The sequence below is a fragment of the Bactrocera dorsalis genome, chromosome 3 (genome assembly GCF_023373825.1).
Source record: "Bactrocera dorsalis isolate Fly_Bdor chromosome 3, ASM2337382v1, whole genome shotgun sequence".
Classification (NCBI taxonomy): Eukaryota; Metazoa; Arthropoda; class Insecta; order Diptera; family Tephritidae; genus Bactrocera; species Bactrocera dorsalis.
In genome coordinates, this window is record NC_064305.1 from 48,396,505 (window position 1) to 48,418,388 (window position 21,884).

Consider the following 21,884-nt stretch of genomic DNA (forward strand, 5'->3'; position numbering starts at 1 on the left):
CCAATTCAATTCTAATTATAGTTTCGAGCATTGGAAAGCGGCCAAAAGAGTACTGAGGTATTTAAAAGGAACTTTAAATTATGGCTTACTATATGAGCAGACAGATGAAGATATGTATGCAGTCGTCGATGCTGATTGGGGTGGTAATCTAACCGATAGACGTTCATATTCCGGTTACGCTTTTATATTGGCTGGAGCCGCAATATCCTGGGAAGCCCGTAAGCAGAAGACAGTATCACTTTCAAGCACCGAATCCGAATACATGGCTTTGAGTGAAGCTACAAAAGAAGCTATGTAATTACGAGAAATGGTGAATGAGATCGGGTTTAAGCACGAAAGTATAACGATTTACAACGACAGCCAAAGTGCACAGAAGTTAGTGCAGAGCATGGCATTCCATTCACGTACTAAGCACATAGATGTACGTCATCACTTCATACGCGAGAAACATCAAAGCGGCGATATCAACTTGAATTATATGCCTACAGAAGATATGCCAGCTGATGTCCTTACCAAAGGATTGCCTGCGGAAAAACACTACAAATGCATCGAAAATATCGGCATGACGAATAAATGTTCATAAATTATAATACAATCAAAATTCTTCGAGGGGAGGTGTTGGAGAGAACGAAGCAATTTAATTGCAACCCTGCGAAGAATCCATAGCACTGTAACTTAAGTTAAGCTGTCATGTATATCTGTAACTAATATAACTCACTTCCGTAAAATTAATTGAAATAAACGCACATAAAACAACACTTTTAATTATAAAAGACAAGAAAAAAAATTACAGTCTTTCATTGTTTCTTTTTAAAATAATTAAAGTTGAAGCATTGCACATGTAATTATTTGACTGGGGTATATCCCAATGGATTTCTGTATTACTTTGGTTTGATTTGACTGCAAACTAAAATTTAAAAAAAAAAATTTCTGAGTATCGGAGGGCCTCTGTTGACCGTCATAACTTAGAAGTCGTAGATAATTTCGTCTATCTTGGAACCGGCATCAACACCACCAACAATGTCAGCCTCGAAATTCAACTTTTGTCAACTTTTGTCGGACTTTGTAGGCAATTGAAACGTAAAGTCCTGTAAAATATATACATGAATCATTATTCTCGTACTGCTAGTATATGGTTCAAAGGCATGGACGATGGCAACATCGCATGAGCCAGAGTTACGAGTTTTCGGGAGAAAGGTTCTGCGTAGAATTTATAGTCACCACGGCCAACGGCGAATACCGCAGTCGAAGGAACGATGAGCTGTACGAGATATACGACAGCATTGACAAAGTTCAGCGAATTAAGAGACAACGGCTCCCCTGGTAGGTCATGGAATGGATGAATGCATGAAAACAATGCTGCTCTGAGAGTATTCGACGCAATACCCACCGAGGGATGAGGAAGAGAAGGGGTCGAAGAGGAAGATATCAATTCCGTTGGAAAGCCCAGGTGAAGCAGGATCTGGCTACACTTTGAATATTCAATTGGCGCCAAACAGCGCACAGATGTAAACACGGCTATAACCGCGTAAGAGTTTTGTACGCCAATAAAGAAGAAAAAGAATTTACCTAACGGTGGTTTGAATCACCTAAAAGTAATCGACTTGAATTCCGACTGACTGCCTGTCCGTCCGTTCATCTGTGCTAGCGATAACTTGAGCAACATTTAGTTAATCTTAACGAATCTTAACTAGGGATCTGACGGACCGATTTCAACTAAATTTCGTATTTGGCCGTCCCCTTAATTCCTATGCCACAATTCGGAAATGGGCGAAATTGGAAAACAACAACGCCTATCTCCAATATAACACAATTTTAAATTCCACTTGATTCTTTCCCTTTCTAAAGTACAAATAAAAAAGCAATTAATAATAATACGGCATAAAACTTTGTACAAATAATGACTTTAAGGTATGCCACCTTATAACCAAAAATTGTCTAAATCCATACAAAACTGTTCATGCCCCTCTGTACCGAATATTTAGAATCCAGTACCAATTGTTGACTTTTAACCCCAAATATCGGTCAATGTGTGAGATATGTATATAAATGAAATTCACTCCTTTCCTGATAATAGTAGGTCTATATGTCAAAAAATGGGTTGAATCGGGTCAATACTTTCATTAACTCCCATACAACGAACTTTATATGTCGGCTTACATGTGAGTTATCGCAACAAAAATTAGTAATCCGGGTGACTTTACTCCATATGACATTAAGGGGCTATACCAGTGTGATACTTAAAAAAAAAATGTATTTGCTTTTTCGATAGCTTATATTTCCATAAATATAATATGAAATCGGGAAGGTCGTATCTTGAATAGTTTTTGGATGGCAGCGTTCTAAAGAGCGACCACTCGGAGGTGGAAACATATATAAGTGAAACTTTAAACGCGTTTTTCTCGAAACGACATTTTTGAAAATTGCTGGCATCATAACTAATGAAAAATTTACCGATCGACTTCAAATTAAAACAGAATATTTTTGAATACATTTACTATACAATGATCTGCGATCTTTTTGATTGGTTGAAAATTGTCAATTTGGCATTCAACAAACGACCATTTTTTATCTAAAAAAATTATTATTTTTTTTTTTCAAAATTACGTCATTTTGTTAATTTTTGATATTTTTCATGCCAGCAGTTGGGGTACTTTTTTTTGGCACCTCGGAAGACAGCTCATAACTCCGTAATTTTTCAACATTTGAAAATATACCTTATTACGTTTAAAGAAGTTCGAAATATTTAAATGCGTACTTTCTCTTAAAAAAATTCACGAAAATCTCCTAATTTTTCATGCGCCACACTGGTATAGCCCCTAAAGCATTTTATTAGTATGTGGCATGTTAATAGTATTAAGTTATGACAAAAATAGATAAAATCGGGAGAATAAATACGACCCCAAACTCCCATATACAGTGATGTGCGATGAAATAAAGCCATACATTTTCTGATGATATTATTGCAAATAAATTTTTTTTAAGAATCTAACATGCCATTAACTAACTGTACTTCAGTACTCACATCGTCTGTGTATATTTTCCCGTTACTTCTGAATTCTACTTCGGGTTCATTTTTAACAAATCAGTGAAAATGTGCTATTAACTGTGCAGCAACGTGTGCGTTAAAATAGAGCCAACCGATAAAGTAAAACTTTTAGTGACATTAAAACATATTTATACAATATAGATTTGAGGCAAACGTGAGTAAAGGTTTCTAGTTTTTTGAATTTGGAGTAAATTAGGGTGTTTAATTCTTTTAAGGTCTAAAAATGGGTAGAGCCAAACACTGCAGCCCTGAATGCAGAAAATTGATAAAAAGTTTAAGAAAGCAAGGCAAAAGTCAAAGAGAAATAGCTGGATTAGTTGGCTGCTCAAAAAAAAATGGTTGAAAACGCCATAATTTACAAAGATATCCCAGAAAACAGAGGCAAAAAGCTCAAAATCAAAGAGGGTTTGCGAAGGCGCATCCTGCGTCACGTTAAAAAAGACCCGTTTGTGACCTCTTCCGCACTCAAAAAACAGTTTTCTTTGGATGTGGATACTTCAACAATTAGAAAACTGTTAATCAAAGAGAGATTAAAGGCTAAAACAGTTCGAAAGGTACCGTTTTTAACCAAAGCAAACGTAAAAAAACGATTAAAATTTGCTGAGGATCATGCGAATTGGCCAGCGAGTAAGTGGCGAAACATTCTTTGGTCAGATGAAACAAAAGTGAATTTATTTAACTCTGACCGAGCCAGCCTTACTGTGCGAAGGCCCCCCAATACCGAATTCTGCCCTCAATACACTGTAAAAACGGTAAAACATGGCGGTGGGAGTATAATGGTATGGGGGTGCTTTTGTTATTATGGGACTGGTCCCCTATTTCGGATAGAAGGTACAATGGATGCCTTGCAGTACACTAGAATTTTGAATGAAACTATGTTGCCTTACTCAGAGCTTAACATGCCGCTTCGATGGGTGTTCCAGCAAGATAACGACCCAAAACACACATCGAAGCGGGAAGAATGGTTTAGTCAAAATAACATCCAAGTTTTATGCTGGCCGCCACAGTCGCCAGATCTAAACCCAATTGAAAATTTGTGGCGAGAGGTTAAAGTGGCTCTTAGAGGAAAAAATCCAACAAATAAAGATGCCCTTTGGAAACTAGTGAAGGATGCATGAGAGCAAATTCCAGCTGCTAAGTGCCAGAATCTAGTGGATTCGATGCCCAGGCGTTGCTCAGCAGTTATAAAAAATAAAGGATCAGAAAAATTTTTGATTTCAGGTCATGAGATACGACTGAAATTGAATAATTACTTTTGGCTCTATTTCAAGTCACAGCCGAAATCGAACCGATGTTGACGAGCCAATGGAACTTAGAGTTTATAAAAAACCTATTATAAACTTTAATTGCACAAGTTATACGGAAATGATCAATTTGGATGATATAAATATCGTATTTTAACCACCATTCACGCGAAGCATTCCGTACGATACATTGAAAGAATATTTAAATCAAGATGATCCACCGTTTAGTGATCCAAAAATTCCACCACACATACAAGGAACGAAACGACATGTTCAATTGCTAGCTAGCGTTTCCAAACGGGTTATACCGGAAAATGTAGAGGCTGTTATGGCGACGACATTAGAGAGCCGTACGAAATTGCCCAGACTTGAAAGTAAAAAAAGACTTCAAACAATATTTTTTTTTAGTTTATTTTCTATAACTCACTTAAATTAATTTTTTCATTTACATACATATGTTCTGACTAAATAAATTTCTTAAAAGAAAAAATAGATATTATTATAAATAAATAAAGAAAAAACATAGCCATTTAGCTGATTTATTCATGTAAAGGCCAAAAATGGTGATTTTTTGAAATGATTGTATGGGGAACCCTCCAGGAAAGTTCCAGGGCGTGTGCCACTGGCATGGGTAGATCGGCCGTCCAAAGTTAGTGGGGGTCGGTCATACATTTGGACTCGATTGGAGCACTCTAAATGGGTCAAAGTAGGATTTTTCAAAATTTGCCCCTACCCGAAAGTTCGACCCAAATTGGGGGACATCAGAATTCGTTTCAGAGGTGTGGTTCCTTCGGCAAAGTTTCTTATTTTGATCCCTAGAATATGATTTTCATAGAGCAATGGGCGATTTTTTTGCCTCCCCACAAATCGACCCGGCCTAATATACATACTACATATATTTGTATAATGCAAAATGTCAACAAGAGGATCGGAATATCGGAATCCAAGCAATTATATATATATACATATATATATATGTGTGTGTGTGTGTACAAAATGAATTAATTTACCTTTCCGATTGAATCTATTAAAATCGTTCAAAGCGTAAAAAACCAAGTAAGGAAGATCTAAATTAGGGTATCACTGAACATTTTATACTTTTGCAACTTGTCAGAATCAAAGCTGGAGAAATAACTGAAGGTGCAAAATGTCAACCAGAGGATCGGATTCAAAGCAATTGTTCAATATGTTCTAGTAGCGTTTTGTTTAATTGACAGGGCCTATCGTTAAATTACTTCGATGACAAACAACTTAAACTTACTGTCAAAACGAGAAATTAGGTAACCTCTACAACAACAGGGACCGAAGAATGCCACGCAAGCCACCAATGAAATCTGTGAAGTTTACGGAGACGATGCTGTAGCAGTTCGTGTAGCACAACAATGATTCGCTCGCTTCTGTTCCGAAAATTTCGATTTGAAAGATGCACCTCGCTCTGGACCATCGTTGAAAAGGTCGATGAAATTATGGAAAATCATCATCAATCGGTTTTGAATCATTTAAAAAAGGCTAGCTACAAAAAGAAGCTCGATGTTTGAGTACTACACCAAATGTCTGTGAAAAATTCAATGGATCGAATTAACATCTGCGATTCTTTGGAGAAGCTCAAAAAAAATGGTCGCAAAAAAAGGAATGACGCCTAGAAAAAATACTCTGAGTGTGTGGTGAGATTGGAAAGGAAATATTTACTATGAGCTGCTCCAGCCTGGTCGAACGATTGATTCATTTTACTGTCAACCACTGATGAGATTGAAACAAGCAATCGAAAAAAACATATGTATTTAGTTCATTACAAATTTAAAAAAATAGTTGAAAATTTATTATAAATAAAAAGACTTTTCTGACTTCCCTATATATCCAAGCTCTCATGATGATATAGTCAGAAGTTATTGGAACAGCCGCACAAGTACTGATAAATAATTTCTGCTTAATTGGCGTAAACACCGCTTATGCGATTATAGCTGACTTAACAACCGCACGCCAGTCGTTTCTTCTTTTCGCTACGTGGCGCCAATTTGATATTCCAAGCGAAGCCAGGTCCTTCTCCACTTGGTACCTCCAACGGAGTGGAGGTCTTCCTCTTCCTCCGCTTCCCACGGCGGGTACTGCATCGAATACTTTCAGAGCTGGAGTGTTTTCGTCCATCCAGACAACATGACCTAGCCAGAGTAGCCGCTGTCTTTTAATTCGCTGAACCATGTCAATGTCGTCGTATATCTTGTACAGCTCATCGTTCCATCGAATGCGATATTCGCCGTGGCCAACGCGCAAAGGACCATAAATCTTTCGCAGAACTTTTCTCTCGAAAACTCGCTACGTCGACTCATCGGTTGTTGTCATCGTCCAAGCCTCTGCACCATATAGCAGGACGGGAATTACGAGCGTCTTATAGAGTTTGGCTTTTGTTCATCGAGAGAGGACTTTACTTTTCAATTGCCTACTCAGTCCGAAGTAGCACCTGTTGGAAAGAGTTATCCTGCGTTGGATTTCTAGGCTGACATTGTTGGTGGTGTTTATGCTGGTTCCAAGATAGACGAAATTATCTACAACTTCAAAGTTATGACTGTCAACAGTGACGTGAGAGCCAAGTCGCGAGTGCGACGACTGTTTGTTTGATGACAGGAGATATTTCGTCTTGCCCTCGTTCACTGCCAGACCCATTTGTTTTGCTTCCTTGTCCAGTCGACAAGCTATTCGAACTTCTTCATGGTCGGGTAATGCAACGTCTGCTCCATCGTCATCGATTGGGGAATCGGGTTCGCCGTCTCCTGGCGTTGTGCGTTCACTACCAATCAGCTGGCAGGAGAAGTGTTCCCTCCATAATTTAAGTATGGTGACTAGATCACCTTTGGGGGTTCTACAAGAGTATGTTCCGGTCTTGATACCTTCTGTAAGCCGCCGCATTTTTTCGTAGAATTTTTGAACAATACCTCTGCCGGCCAGCTTATCAAGCTCTTCGTACTCACGCATTTCGGCCTCTTTATTTTTCTGTCTGCAAATGCGTTTGGCTTCCCTCTTTCAACTCTCGGTATCTATCCCATCCCGCACTTGTTGTGGTCGATCGTAACGTTGCGAGGTAGGCAACCTGTTATCTCTCCGCTGCGACACGGCACTCCTCGTCGTACCAGCTGTTCTTTTGTCCTTTCCGAAAACCAATGGTACGTAAGGAGTTTGAAATGCCGTCCCACAGATGCCTTATACCGAGTTGTTGACGAGTGCTCTCAGAGAGCAGGAGTGCAAGCCGAGTAGAAAATCGTTCGGCTGTCTGTTTTGATTGCAATTTCTCGACGTCGAACCTTCCTTGTGTTTGTTTGCGTGTGTTTTTTGCTGCACAGAGGCGGGTGCGAATCTTGGCTGCAACAAGATAGTGGTCCGAGTCGATGTTAGGACCTCGGAGCGCACGCACATCTAAAACACTGGAGACGTGTCTTCCGTCTATCACAACATGATCGATCTGGTTAGATTTTCGATCCGGAGACAGCCAGGTAGCTGGATGTATCTTCTTATGCTGGAATCTAGTACTACAGATAACCATATTTCGGGCCCCGGCGAAGTCGATCAGCCTCAACCCATTTGGGGATGTTTCCTCGTGGAGGCTGAATTTACCGACCGTAGTGCCAAAGATACCTTATTTGCCGACCCTGGCGTTAAAGTCGCCAAGCACGATTTTGACATCGTGGCGGGGCATCTCTCATAAGTGCGCTCCAAGCACTCATAAAAGGCATCTTTGGTCACATCGTCCTTCTCTTCCGTCGGGGCGTGGGCGCAAATCAGCGATATGTTGAAGAACCTCGCTTTGATGCGGATTGTGGCTAGACGTTCATTCACCGCAGTGAATGATAGTACTCGACGACGGAGTCTCTCTCCCACCACGAATCCCACACCAAACTTACGCTCTTTTATATGGCCACTGTAGTAAATGCCACAAGGACCTACTCGTCTCTGTCCTTGTCTCATCCATCGCATTTCTCGGACAGCGGTGATGTCAGCCTTTGTTTTTACGAGGACATCAACCAGTTGGGCAGAGGCACCTTCCCAATTAAGGGACCAGACATTCCAGGTGCATGCCCTCAATTCGTAGTCCTTATTTCGTTTGCCATGGTCGTCATCAAAAGGCTGTTGTTTCGTTTTCATTGGAGTGTTTTTTACGTGGCGGGTCCCAAACCCAGCGCCCAACCCTATGCAGGGGATGTTTCGCCTTCTCACTTTAGCTCGCCTTCAAACGGATGTTTTTAGGCTACCCAGAGGATACTTGGTCAAAGACCGGAAGTCGTGAGATGCTTGAGTCATATGTAAAAGAATCGTTTCTAGCCACTCCCATGTGAATGGCGATCAAAGAACTTTCCTTACTTGCGTGAACTTCTACACATGACTCCATCCTCCTTTGAGTTGCTTACAAAATATAAAAAAAAACACAATCAATTAATATCTATGATGATCTCCATTCAGTATATTGAAAATAGCAAACAAGAGTTCTTTTTAGTTTTGTGAACTGCTAACTATCAGGCAGGGATAATGGGATGGCCAACTTATTCCAGTTTGAGAGCGTCTCAAAATAAGCGTTTTTTATAACATTTTCCATTGGGACCAGAGCGAACAACATACGAATTTTTGGGTATTTAAATTAAAACAGCTAACATTTATTACAATTGTAAATTATTATATATTGGACTTTTAATATGTAGCGAAATTACTTAAATCCTTTTTTATGTTTTTATAGTATATTAAAACAACTGACTTTTGATCTTTCAATACTTAATAAGGGGAATTAAGCCTGTTAGTTCTTAATTAATAAATGTTTTTAATCATTGGTAACTTAACATTAATTCTACTATGCATCAAATTGTAAAACCTTTCATGAAATATATTTAAATTTCTCTTTTTTTAATTTCATTGTTTTAGATTTTTTATTAGCGATCTTATGCGGCGGGAACAAATCCCTCCGTTCACATACATTTTTGGTATAATTTCAATCTGACCGTTCTAGTCACTATAAGTGTTATTAATATAAATTTTTGAATTTTTAATCGGGAATATTGTTAGCAACATTATTTTTGCATATTCCTCCTCTGGAGAAGCTCCCCTAACCATACATTTATACCGAAATTCGTGTTTTTTACCCGACCGCCAAAGTAATCTGAATCGTGGCAAAACTTACTTTCTTCAACAATTTAACGGCGAAATATGTCTTTATGCAAAATGACAGATTGCACAGGTTTTCATTATTTTTTATGTGTCATTACAAGAAATTAAACATCGGTTTTGGTCTGACATTTTACACCCATCGCAAATATTTTTCTGGGCACGATTACGATTCTTTTGGCTCCACGATTTAAGGGTATGGACGAAAAAAGAAGGTTCACACATATACCAGCCTCAGACTTCTAGTTTTTGAGATATTTGTATTTAAAGTTAAAAAATATCATAAAGAAATTAAGATTCACAGTTTGTGTGTTTACATTAATGACACCCATGTTGCCACATATTGTGTTGTGAAAAACTATTTACTATACAAAGGGACAGTGGTTCAAAAGGATTATTTTTTCATTCATATAGCGAACTATGAAACTTTCCTCGCTGGTCCTCCCAGTCCTGAATTATGGTAGTGTAATTTGGTCACCTTTCACTGACGTGACAATCAACTATGTAAACTTCTAGGCTACCGGTACTGTCACGATGTTTCTGGTGGTCTCAACTCAACTGAAGATATCTATGACCACTTCAACATCAACAAGTTACATGCTCGTCGTCAGGTAGCTGACCTAATGTTCTTCTTTAAAGTCGTGAATGGATTAATTGATGCTCCGGACATCACCAGCTGTTTCGAGTTGGCACCGACGGGTATCTTTTTAAGACGCAACCATAAAACCATAAAAACCTCAAAAAACTACGTGTTCAAAGGCCCACACAATCGCATCGCGTTGCTTATCTACTCGCTACATACTGAAGTGGATTTCTACAACGACTCACTCAACGCATTCATCCCTGATATAAAACGACGTATATTAAAATTCCCCTAGTCAAGACAAATTTAATTTTCTTTTTTTTTACTTGCTGTACTAAAATTTCTATGTAATAGTTATATTATAATTTTATATTTCCCCTCTAAATCAATTTATATTATATTTCTTTATATATAAATCACATATTATACATATACATATCGTCACCTGAAATGCAAAATAACGTAACAACATTTTCAAAAATTTACAGTGGCATGAATGAAACACGAAATAAAATGGAACATAAGTGAAACAAAGTTTTAATATTGGTTAAAACTGGTTTATATCTGACCGCAGAACCTGAAAATGTTGAACATATGTAATATAATGTATGTAATTTGAAGTAATGAGGCATAATCAATAAGACACTCAATTTCGAATTTTTTGATGATACGTTATTTTGCATTTCAGGTGACGATATGTACATATATGGAAAAAGTGTTAACAACTCAATTATAGCTTGAAAAATTTTAGAAAGTATTTCGTATTATAGTTAATATAGAAAGAAGCGTGAAAAAACAACCAAAGAAAAATCGTTGGAAATCCTACATATTTGGTGTTTAAGATGTGGCAACGGCCGTTTTCTTCATAATTGTAAACAATCTAATATTTTCAACGATGAGTGTGCTAAGTGATTTTTAAATTAATAAATTTAGCTAAAATATAAGAAAATAAAAGAGAAATGTTAACTTATTTCAATGTTTAGAAAGTATATTTAAATAAACCAAGTGAAAAATTGTGAAATACTAAGTGTTATTAATCAAAATTTTTGAATTTTTAATCGGAAATATTTAAAAAAAATATAAGTGTTAGCAACATTATGTTTGCATATTCCTCCTCTGGAGAAGATCCCCTATCCGTACATACCCCATTTATACCGAAATTCGTGTTGTTTTCCGACCGCCAAAGTAATCGGAATCGTGCCGATCTTCTCTATCCGCACATACCCATTTTAACCCCGAAATCGGGGGATGCTATTCTAAATCCCGGCCTATAAAAGTTAAGAATGTAAGTGTAAAATTCCTTATAAATCGGAGAATTAAAAACCATAAGTCGGCGGAGGGGTAAATTTTAGAATAGCATCCCCCGATTTTCGGCGGTCGTCATCTATCTGAGCGGTCGTCAGTCATCCGTACTATTTCGAGGTGAAACATCCAAACTGAGAAGAATTAAACAGGGGGTTCCGCAGGGTGGTGTCCTCTCCCCGCTACTGTTTAACTTCTATATCTCGAAACTCCCGCAACCACCAGAGGGGGTTTCCATAACCTCGTACGCAGATGAGTGCACGATATTGACGTCGGGCAATGGAATCGATGGCATGTGTTCGAAAGTAAACAACTACCTCTCCGACCTTTCTCGTTTCCTCACTGCACGAAATCTCACACTTTCCCCCACCAAATCCACAGCGACCATATTTACAATCTGGACGAAGGAGTATAGACTTGAACTTAATATTGTAATCGATGGCGTCAAAATCCCGACTGTCAATAACCTTAAGATTTTAGGCGTAACCCTCGATAGTCTATGCTCCTTCACTCCCCATACGACCGCGATTATCGCCAAGGTACAGAGCCGCAACAAAATCCTCAAGTCGCTAGCCGGCAGCACATGGGGAAAAGACAAAGAAACGTTATTGGCAACTTACAAGGCAATCGGCCGGCCGGTTCTCAACTACGCAGCACCAATATGGTCGCCTGGATGCAGTGGTACGCAGATGAGGAAACTTCAGACCTGCCAGAATACAGCACTCCGGACCACGACGGGATGCCTCTTGATGTCTCCCATTGAACACCTCCACAGGGAGACACGCATGCTACCTGTAAAGGAGCATAATGAACTCCTCTCCAGACAGTTCCTGCTGGGATGTTTCCGTAGGAATGACCCTTGTAGCCACCTGCTTGGAGTAGTGATGAGCGATATTTCACTACCGGTGATTTTTTCACTGTGATTGAAAAATCGCAAATCGCAACTGCGATCACTTTTTATAAATAGCAGTTCGCTTCTTTGAACTGCGATTGCGATCGCAGTTCGAAACTGTGATCGCAGTTCGAAACTGTGATCGCAGTTCGAACCAGTGATTGCGATCGCAGTTCGAAACTGTGACCGCAGTTCGAACCTGTGATTTACGATAGCAGTTCGAACCTGTGAATTACGATCACAATAGCAAATAGCAGAAAAGTAACAACTTTCTTCAGGGTATTGTATATATCGTATATGCTATTTTTCGTCATAGCGGTTTGAAGTTTTGAGTGTAACGTTCTTATATAAAGCATTTTGTGATGAAAACAAGAATTGTAACTAATTAATACAGAAAAAATGATGGAATAAAAAAATTACGGGTTTTTAATATTTTCCCAAAGATTAGGAAACTTGCGTTAATTATTTGGTCTTGAAAATATTAAAAGCGGGTATTCAAAACAAACAAATTATCAACCACACTAATGGTAATTCCTTGTAAGAAATGTGTGAAACCATCATACCAACATACAAATGAACTATGCAATACGCTCTAAGTGTCAGGTAGCCGAACCGCTCCAATATTTGCGAAAATGTAGTGAAAAGAAAAGCGGAAAACCTACGTAAGTGGTAAGTGGAACAGACCCGGACTTTTATTCGGCCAAACAGTGTCAAATTGGCAAAATCTGCCGCTACAACAACAACAACGACGTTTGAACGTCGACTTAGTTGCGATCGCAATAGCAATATAAAATCACAGTGATTTAAAAATAGCAATCACTAAAATCACAGTGATTAAAAAATCGCAATATCGCTCATCTCTAGCTTGGAGTGGAACCGCCTCCTAGGAGCATCAAGAGGTCATTCCTCGACTACGTCGACGACATTGAACAGTACGCCGACCGGACTTCGGACGCAACAGACTTTCGACAGGTACTGACCGCCATTCACAGCGGAGCCATCAACACCTTCACCGACTCCCTTCCCGTGAATGGGGTTCTTGGAGTCAAACCACCACCTATTGCAGCCGAAGAACTCTAGTTGCCGCGAGAAACGCGAGTGACCCTAGCGCAACTTCGTTCTGGATACTGTAGCAGGTAAAACTCCTACCTATCCAGAATCGACCCCGACATACCTAATGTATGTCCTGCATACAACGAGTCCCCGCATGACACTGGCCAACTCTTTGCATGCCCTACACCCGACCCCGGCGAAACAGCACGTTTCCTGGGCCTACTGTTAGATGACCTCGACAACAACACAAACGACCCTTACCATCCTGACGGGGATTAGCAAACCGTTAAAACAACAACAACAACATTTCGGGGTTAAAATGGGTGTGTATAGATAGAGGAAGTCTTCCAGATTAAGAAAATATATAGATATAGTTGCCGCTGACTTATGGTTTTTGAGAGATTTGCATTGAAAGTTCACAAATTCAACTATTTAAAATGCGTGTTTCTCCCATTTATAATGAATTTTATAGTTATATTTTCATCTTTTATATCCACTGACATCTCACTAATTCGTTTCTAACCATTTATTGTATATTAAATAGTGCAAAATGTATATATATTCTTGATTTGAAGGACCTCCTCTATCCCATACCCTTTTTACCACCAAATCGGGGGATGCTATTCTAAATTGCAGCCCAGTGGAGTATTTTTGTAGATTCTGTAATGGGTGCTCTCATGGCCTTCCATATTTCGACATAGGATTTTTACATGTTGTGTTATAATCCAATCTTGTAAGAGCAAGAGCCCTTATATGCCGGACGGCTAACCGTTAACAACAAAAACAACAACATATGCCGAAAAATTAGTATTTGTAACTTCAGAAACTGTGAATTTATTTTATGCAATCAATTGTTGTGGGATCGACCAATTTTTTCATTTCTTTACACATTTTTCCGTGAAATCCAGGTACAATATTGTAAAACCCACCCAGAATAAGATATAGCAACGTTATACATATACATATTTCTATAAGTATGTATTTTTAGCAGAATTGAATTTAATTTAATTGCACCAATAGACATACATACCTTATTTGGCACAACTTTCGGCATTAACAAAGGAAAACGAGCCGTTTGTTCAACACTATTTAAGTCACTAATCTCATTGTTCTCCAAATAATCGTATGAAACTAATCCATATGTTGGACATTGGAGAGTAAACAATATCATTAGAAGTATAGGGATTCCCATTTGATGATATAGTAAATATATCGTCCGTGTACTCATTCCAAATATGGCTTGTAAAACAGTAATGCTCATATGCCACATATTAACCGATTATTGTGGGTTTTAAGTCTAGCTTTATTCCTCTACGAAGTAAATCATATTTTACGTATACTTTACGGGGCATCTCGACACGATAGAATTTATAGAATACTAGCTGCATTGCCCTGCCTATTGCCTGTGGAGACTCCACATTGCTCATTGCTTACTAGTTATGGTATACTAACTAGTTTGCCATATATCGTAAGCAGAGAACGTTTATCATAGAGAACGTTCACGGCGCGGAGATCGTAAAAATATTTTTGGCTAACTCGGTCGAGATGGAAGAGTTTCACCACTGCCTGCTCGGCAGGAGAAATTTTAACAGTTGCGCTTGAACAGAGGTGAGCATTGAATACAAATTATGCTCAGAACTATATATTGCTGTTACATACGTATGTTAGCTCTTTTGCTTATATTTTTATAAATACGTTTATATGCAACATGGGTATTCGTATGAATTCTTTTTGTGCATATTAATGAATACATGTGCAATTGAATACATTTGAATTGAAATACTTTTTCAAAGCAATATTCGTAGTTAATGTGAAAATAAAGCCTACTTTTCCAATTATTTCTTGTATTTGATAAATTTATGCATATTTACATATGTATAAGTTAATAATAGAGAACCCACGACTTAATTGTTCACAAGTCAAATTTATTCTAATCTTTCCTTCCAATCTCACGATCAACCAACCAAGCATTTTACAAATATACCGATTGACGCATTGCGGGTTGAATTGGATTAAAGAGGACATACACGGGCATACTTGTGCGTTCGATCTGTGTGAATTCGTTTGCCCATACACGACACACAAATCCATTTTGCGTTCGTTCTTCACACAGTTAACATGTGCGACAGGCAAACGGAACATTTCTTCGATTTATTTCTATTGTAGCACTTTTATCTATTTCTTTGTATTTCGTTAATAAGTTATTCCAACTTTTATTTTTCTCAATATTATTTTTATATTTATCACTTTTCGTTTGCCAAATTGCGAATTAATTTTTTATAAGATCAATAAATTCAGATACGAAATCTTTATTAAGGGGAGAGCCTGCTTTAGAAGCTTCAAACAATCGCTTAAATCTCTTTAAAAATTATCTAACAAACAAAGTTATAGATTGGAACTCTAAATATTGTCGAAGCTAGAAGGGAAATAGTGTCCGAGCGTCAAACAGATACATACATGAGCGCTTGGGAAAAAAGCGAAAAGCGCGATTTCTCGGTTTTTTATTTTTACGATTGTTTTAATTGGCGGGCAAAGTTGGAATTGGGCAAAGTTTATTATCTTTGGCATAAAATTATCTTCTATTTAAACTAAAAAAAACTAGGAAAAGTCAAGTTTGAACATATTTTTAAACAAAATAAAGTAAATTTTTTTGGAATTTTCTTAGTTTAACTAGAAGATAAGTTATTAAAAAACATGAATCTCTTTGAATTTTTTGTTCCTGATAAATGCATATGCGACAGGCACGTAGCCAGGGGGGGGGCTAGAGGGCTGAAGCCCCCCCCGAAATAAGGAAATTTTTTAAATAAATCGCAAATAAAAAAGATTTATCACTGACTGAATCTTTTGAAACTCTTATACACAACTCAGCTCAAACCTATAACAGTCGTACGCAACTACACTAGACGGTGACTGAAAACTTATCAAAAGTCATACTTAAGCGTTGTACAGATTTCCATCTTGATATGGCGAAGTTGGTTGGACAGGGATATGACGGAGCAGCAAACATGTCAGGGCATTTAAGTGGAGTGCAAACCAGGATAAGACAACTGTATCCAAAAGCACGATGTGTTCATTGCGCTAGTCACCGATTGAACCTTGCGCTTTCTAATACTATGTCATTACCTTCAATACGGAACTGCCTTGGTATTGTCAATGAAATAGAAAATTTATTTAGAAACCATTCAAATGCAAACACAACTTTCCAGGACGTTATACAGAAGCACGCACCAGAAAGCAAAAAAAGACGACTTGTTCGCCTTTGTGAAACAAGGTTTATAGAAAGGCATGAAAGCATTATAAGCTTTGTGGAGCTTTTCAAATTCATTGTACTATGTTTGTAAATAATTTCGAGTAAGACATGGCCCATTTCGTCTAAAGCATCAGCCTTCTTAGCAGCGGTAGAGAAAAGCGATATTTTTCTTAGTCTATTCGTCTGTGAGCAATTGTTCAGCTTAACGCTGCCACTGTCTGTGCAACTCCACGAAAAATCTATGGATTTTGTATCAGCAATGAACCGAGCCAAAGAATTAATAAGAACTCTGCACCAGATAAGAGAAACAGCGGATGGTTTTTCCAACGATATTTTCCAAACAGCATCACAAATGTCTAAAGATCTTTTTGACACTTCGCGTCAAACTACTAGTGCTAATCCACCTTGCACAATCCCTGAAAGCCACTTCAGAGTTACAATATTTATTCTATGCGTTGATGCTCTGATTCAAAACATGACAGAACGTATATTAGTGAATGAGGATATACTCTCGTCATTTCAAATTCTACTCCCAGGTTTTGCTGCAATTGATAATGAAGAATTAAAAAAATTAACTATTTACTTCGAGGAGCAAATATCAATGACAGCATTAAAATCAGAGTATCGATTGTGATGTGCCAGCTTATCAACAATAGATCCAACCATAGAAGTGTTGAAATTGCTGCAACATTGCGATGCAACGTATTTTATAAATATTCACTACCTGTTTACAATTTTAGCAACTCTTCCAGTGACGACCGCTTCCTTTGAAAAAACTTTTTCAACCTTAAAAAGAATAAAAACTTTACCACGCAGTGTGATGGGCAATGAGCAGCTGAGTGCACTTGCTGTTATTGCAGTGCACTGGGATATTAAAATAGATCCAGATGAAGTAATTAATGATATGGTAAACAAGAAGAAAAGAAAAATATTACTTATTTAAGTTACAACTACCAAATCATTTAAGTAATATGTATATGAATTTATATTGTTTTTTTTTTTTAATAAACAGAAAATTTAAAGTTTATATATGTTTTTACTTCAGCCCCCCCCGAAATGAAAAGCTGGCTACGGGCCTGATATGCGAGATGCATCGGGTAATTGCTTCCTAAAGGCAGAATTTCAAAGATTTCATATTCAAAAAATTTGTGAAAGATGTTCAAATATATGACTATAAAGCCTAGAAATTTCGCTTGAATCAATTATTTCTTTCCCTCCCAAAAAAATTCTCAAAAAAAAAATCGATTTTTTGAAGCCTCTAAAGCAGTCTCTCCTCTTAACACTTGCAATTGTCCGCGATCTTCACTGCTCGGCGACACGAGAGAAATGAGATTTTGTGCGCTCACAACGCCATACACGATAAACATGTTCGCGCACCGATCGTAAAAAATCAAACATTTTCGCGAACATGGATCGGTACGCGAAGAAGCCCATACACAAGTAAACCGCATGTTTACACATACCGATCGAACGCACATGTGTGCCTGTGTATGGCCGCTATTAGTGAGCGAGGCAACAATTATTTCCTGTTGTTGTGAGAGCGCATGCGCTGTGTGGTGACGATTCTCATTATCCGGTGAAATATCGAGCCGCTCACTGCAGTCAAGGAAATTGCAGATGGGGCTACACTTGCCATCTTAACTACCCTCCTTGTCAAGTCCGAAACGTCCCTGTTGCGGTAATCCATCAAGCTTAGGCAGGGGTATTCAAATGGTGTCGTATGTTGCATGGCGTACTTCATAATGTTGTTAAAAAAATTGTGATTGGTATTGTAAAGTATTGGTAGTTGGTAGTTGGCTTGGTTGATCGTAATATAATATTTTAAATTACAGTGTTACAAATTCAATTACTTATCTTACTCTATGAATACTTGATAATATGGTTTAACATTTTACTTGATAATTTAGATAAATGACACAACGTTTTCCTGAAGTTTTCCTGAATTACAAACTCTTCTCGGAAATATTAATATAAAAATTTAAAATTGATATGTGTTGATTATGATTTGGATTTATTTGTAAGGGGTTTTTTTATATTTTTTTTTTATTATTTATAAAATATCATCTGAGATTACTTTTATGGGTTTTTTCTGAAATAGCGAATATAAGGGGCTGGTGATCTGTGAAAATGAGAATATTCTTAACACCATAAAGATAATGCCGAAGGGTCTTCAGCGCCCATACTATGGCAAGCAATTCGCGTTCATTTGTTGCGTAGTTTCGCTCAGTTTTGGAAAGCGTACGCGAGATCATCGTAATAGGCCTATTATTCTGAGACAATACAGCTCCTAACGGATTCGATGAACCATCAGTAGTCAACTCAAAAGGCCTATTAAAATCTGGGTACAGTAAAAGAACGTCTTCAGATGCCAGAATAGTTTTAATTTTTTTGAAAGCGTGCTTTGCATCCGAATCGAGTATTATCCGAACGTTTTTTGACTTACTAGCGGCGACGTGTTGATATCATCGGCCTCAACACCCGCGCCGTTGGTTCTGCTTTCTCCAGGCTGTACAAGGAAGCAAAACGAATGGGTCTGGCAGTGAACGAGGGCAAGACGAAATATCTCCTGTCATCAAACAAACAGTCGTCGCACTCGCGACTTGGCACTCACGTCACTGTTGACAGTCATAACTTTGAAGTTGTAGATAATTTCGTCTATCTTGGAACCAGCGTAAACACCACCAATAATGTCAGCCTGGAAATCCAACGCAGGATAAGTCTTGCAAGCAGGTGCTACTTCGGACTGAGTAGGCAATTGAGAAGCAAAGTCCTCTATCGACGAACAAAACCCAAACTCTATAAGTCACTCATAATACTCGTCCTGCTATATGGTGCAGAGGCTTGGACGATGACAACATCTGATGAGTCGACGTTGCGAGTTTTCGAGAGAAAAGTTCTGCGAAAGATTTATGGTCCTTTGCGCGTTGGCCACGGCGAATATCGCATTCGATGGAACGATGAGCTGTACGAGATATACGACAACATTGACTTAGTTCAGCGAATTAAAAGACAGCGGCTACGCTGGCTAGGTCATGTTGTCCGGATGGATGAAAACACTCCAGCTCTGAAAGTATTCGACGCAGTACCCGCCGGGGGAAGCAGAGGAAGAGGAAGACCTCCACTCCGTTGGAAGGACCAAGTGGAGAAGGACCTGTCTTTGCTTGGAATATCCAATTGGCGCCACGTAGCGAAAAGAAGAAACGACTGGCGCGCGGTTGTTAACTCGGCTATAATCGCGTAAGCGGTGTCTACGCCAATTAAGAAGAAGAAGCTGTGACGTGCCCATTTTCGCCTTGCAAATATTTAGTTAATGGCCTAACTATAGCAGCGTAGTCACTAACAAATCTACGATAGTATCCTGCAAGGCCTAGAAAAGACCGTAGAGCGCGTAGAGTTACTGGCATTTCATAGTTAATAATATCATTAATTTTCTTAGGGCATATTCCAATACGATTTGGAGAAACCAAAAATCCCAAAACCTCAACCTCTGTCTGAAAAAATTTGGATTTCTCTGGTGAAACTCGCATACCTGCTGTCTCTAGTTTCATTAAAATGTGGTTTATATGATTTAAATGCGATTCTTCGTCGGGCGAAAAGATAATGATGTCGTCGATGTAGACGTGACAAGTTTTTCCTATCTCGTCGCGGAGAATGTCATCGATAGCGCGCTGAAAAATACTTGGCGCATTTCTTAAGCCGAACGGCAAGCGGCAGAACTCATATTTGCCGTTGTTGATATTAAAAGCCGTTTTTGGTCTATCTTTATTTCGCAAATTAATTTGGTGAAAACCCGCTTTTAGATCTAAAGTGGTAAAGTATAATGACTTGCCTAGATTTGCCAGAATGACAGATATGTCGGGAATGGGGTACCGATCGGGGATAGTTTTTTCGTTAATTTTTCTGAAGTCTATGACCATACGCAGCTTTTGCCTTCCGTTTTCGTCCAGACCCTTTTTAGTCACGACATGGACCGGTGAGTTATAAGGAGAACACGACTTTCGAATTATGCCATCTGTCAAAAGAAATTCGATTTCTGTGTTGACAAACTCCGCTGCTAAAATGGGTAGGGATAGCTTTTCGAAAATATTGCGTCATCGGTGATGCTGCGAATTGTTGCTTCTACGTTCGTATTATATGGTAGGGCTCTATCTGGGTGTGCAAATGCATTTGAATTTTTATCAATCATTTCATGAAACTTTCCTTTAATAGTGACCGGGATAGAATCTGCTTCTATTGTGATTGAATTAATTTAATTGCAACGGAGATGCTGAAGTTTGGTTTCAGCACTGCGATGACGTAGGTATCCAGCATCGATATCGATTTTCGCATTAATCTCTTTAAGGAAATCGTAGCCGATTATACCATCGAATGTGGTTATATTCGCAAGCAGATAAAACGTCGAGGTATGATTAAAGATATTAATCAAACATTTTTTTTTTTTTATAAGATTGACCCCATTTATTGATTTTAATGTAAATGGGTTTCCCATTACCTTAATTCCGTTAAGGAATGGGAGATTTTTGATTAAATTTTTCGAAGTCCCTGTATCGATTAGTAATTTCAGCTCCCGACCACTCGTTGTTTTTGTAATGACGAATGGTAGGAGCGATTCTAGTTTAAATGATTAATTTCACTTTCTAAACGATCGATGGAGGCGCGTGTTTTACTTGAGTTGTCGCGGTGGCAACTATCAATATGCGAATGAAGACTGTAATGGTCATCGCAAATATCGGGTTTGTAAAAATCTGAACTTACTTCTTCTGGCATATAGTCTACTTTTTGAACCTTGGAATGTGATTTTTGAAAAGAACCAGACTGGTCCCGAGAGCCTTTAAATACTACTTGGTGAGGTTGTATGTGTGGCTGCTGTGGCAACATAACGTTAGGCTGAGATTTGTTGTTGTTTGGGTTATGGAATGACAGGTTGTTCTGACGCGCTGGTTGATTTCGGTAAACGGAAGAACCGGGATCGACGTCCATCGCAGTTGGTCTATTATTTATATTCGGTGGGAGAGTCTTACGATAGGGCTGGGAAAATGTGTACCGGGGCTTTGCTGGTCTTACTAAGTTGCCCATAGCAAATGTTTGCGCAAAATCGTAACGCTTATGATTCGTCTCGAGCTCCTGGGCAGCAGAAGGCAAGTCTTTCGGACCTGAAGAAAACAAAATATCGCAAAGGGGGCGACGAAGACCCGAAATAAAAACGCGTAGTGCATTCTCCCTTGCACGCTCGTTGAGAGCCATAATGACCTCGGCGTTCGCGCTGTGTGTCATCATTTGCTTATTTATGATAAGTGTTATGTGCCTATCTACCATATCGTTGTATTCTGAAATCGGTAAATTCCCTTGCCTTAGAATACTTAATTCGT

At 38.5% G+C, this 21,884-nt stretch overlaps 1 protein-coding gene across 1 annotated transcript in view; it reads right to left on the minus strand.

Annotated features, from left to right (window-relative positions):
* Window positions 1-14,605, minus strand: part of LOC105228784 (peptidylglycine alpha-hydroxylating monooxygenase) — a 95,188-nt gene extending 80,583 nt beyond the window's left edge. Inside the window, exon 1 of the mRNA XM_049451376.1 lies at window positions 14,296-14,605. Coding sequence (XP_049307333.1) covers window positions 14,296-14,535 — 240 coding nt within the window. The 5' untranslated portion in view covers window positions 14,536-14,605. The remainder of the gene's footprint in view (window positions 1-14,295) is intronic.
* Between the last annotated feature and the right edge of the window lie 7,279 nt (window positions 14,606-21,884).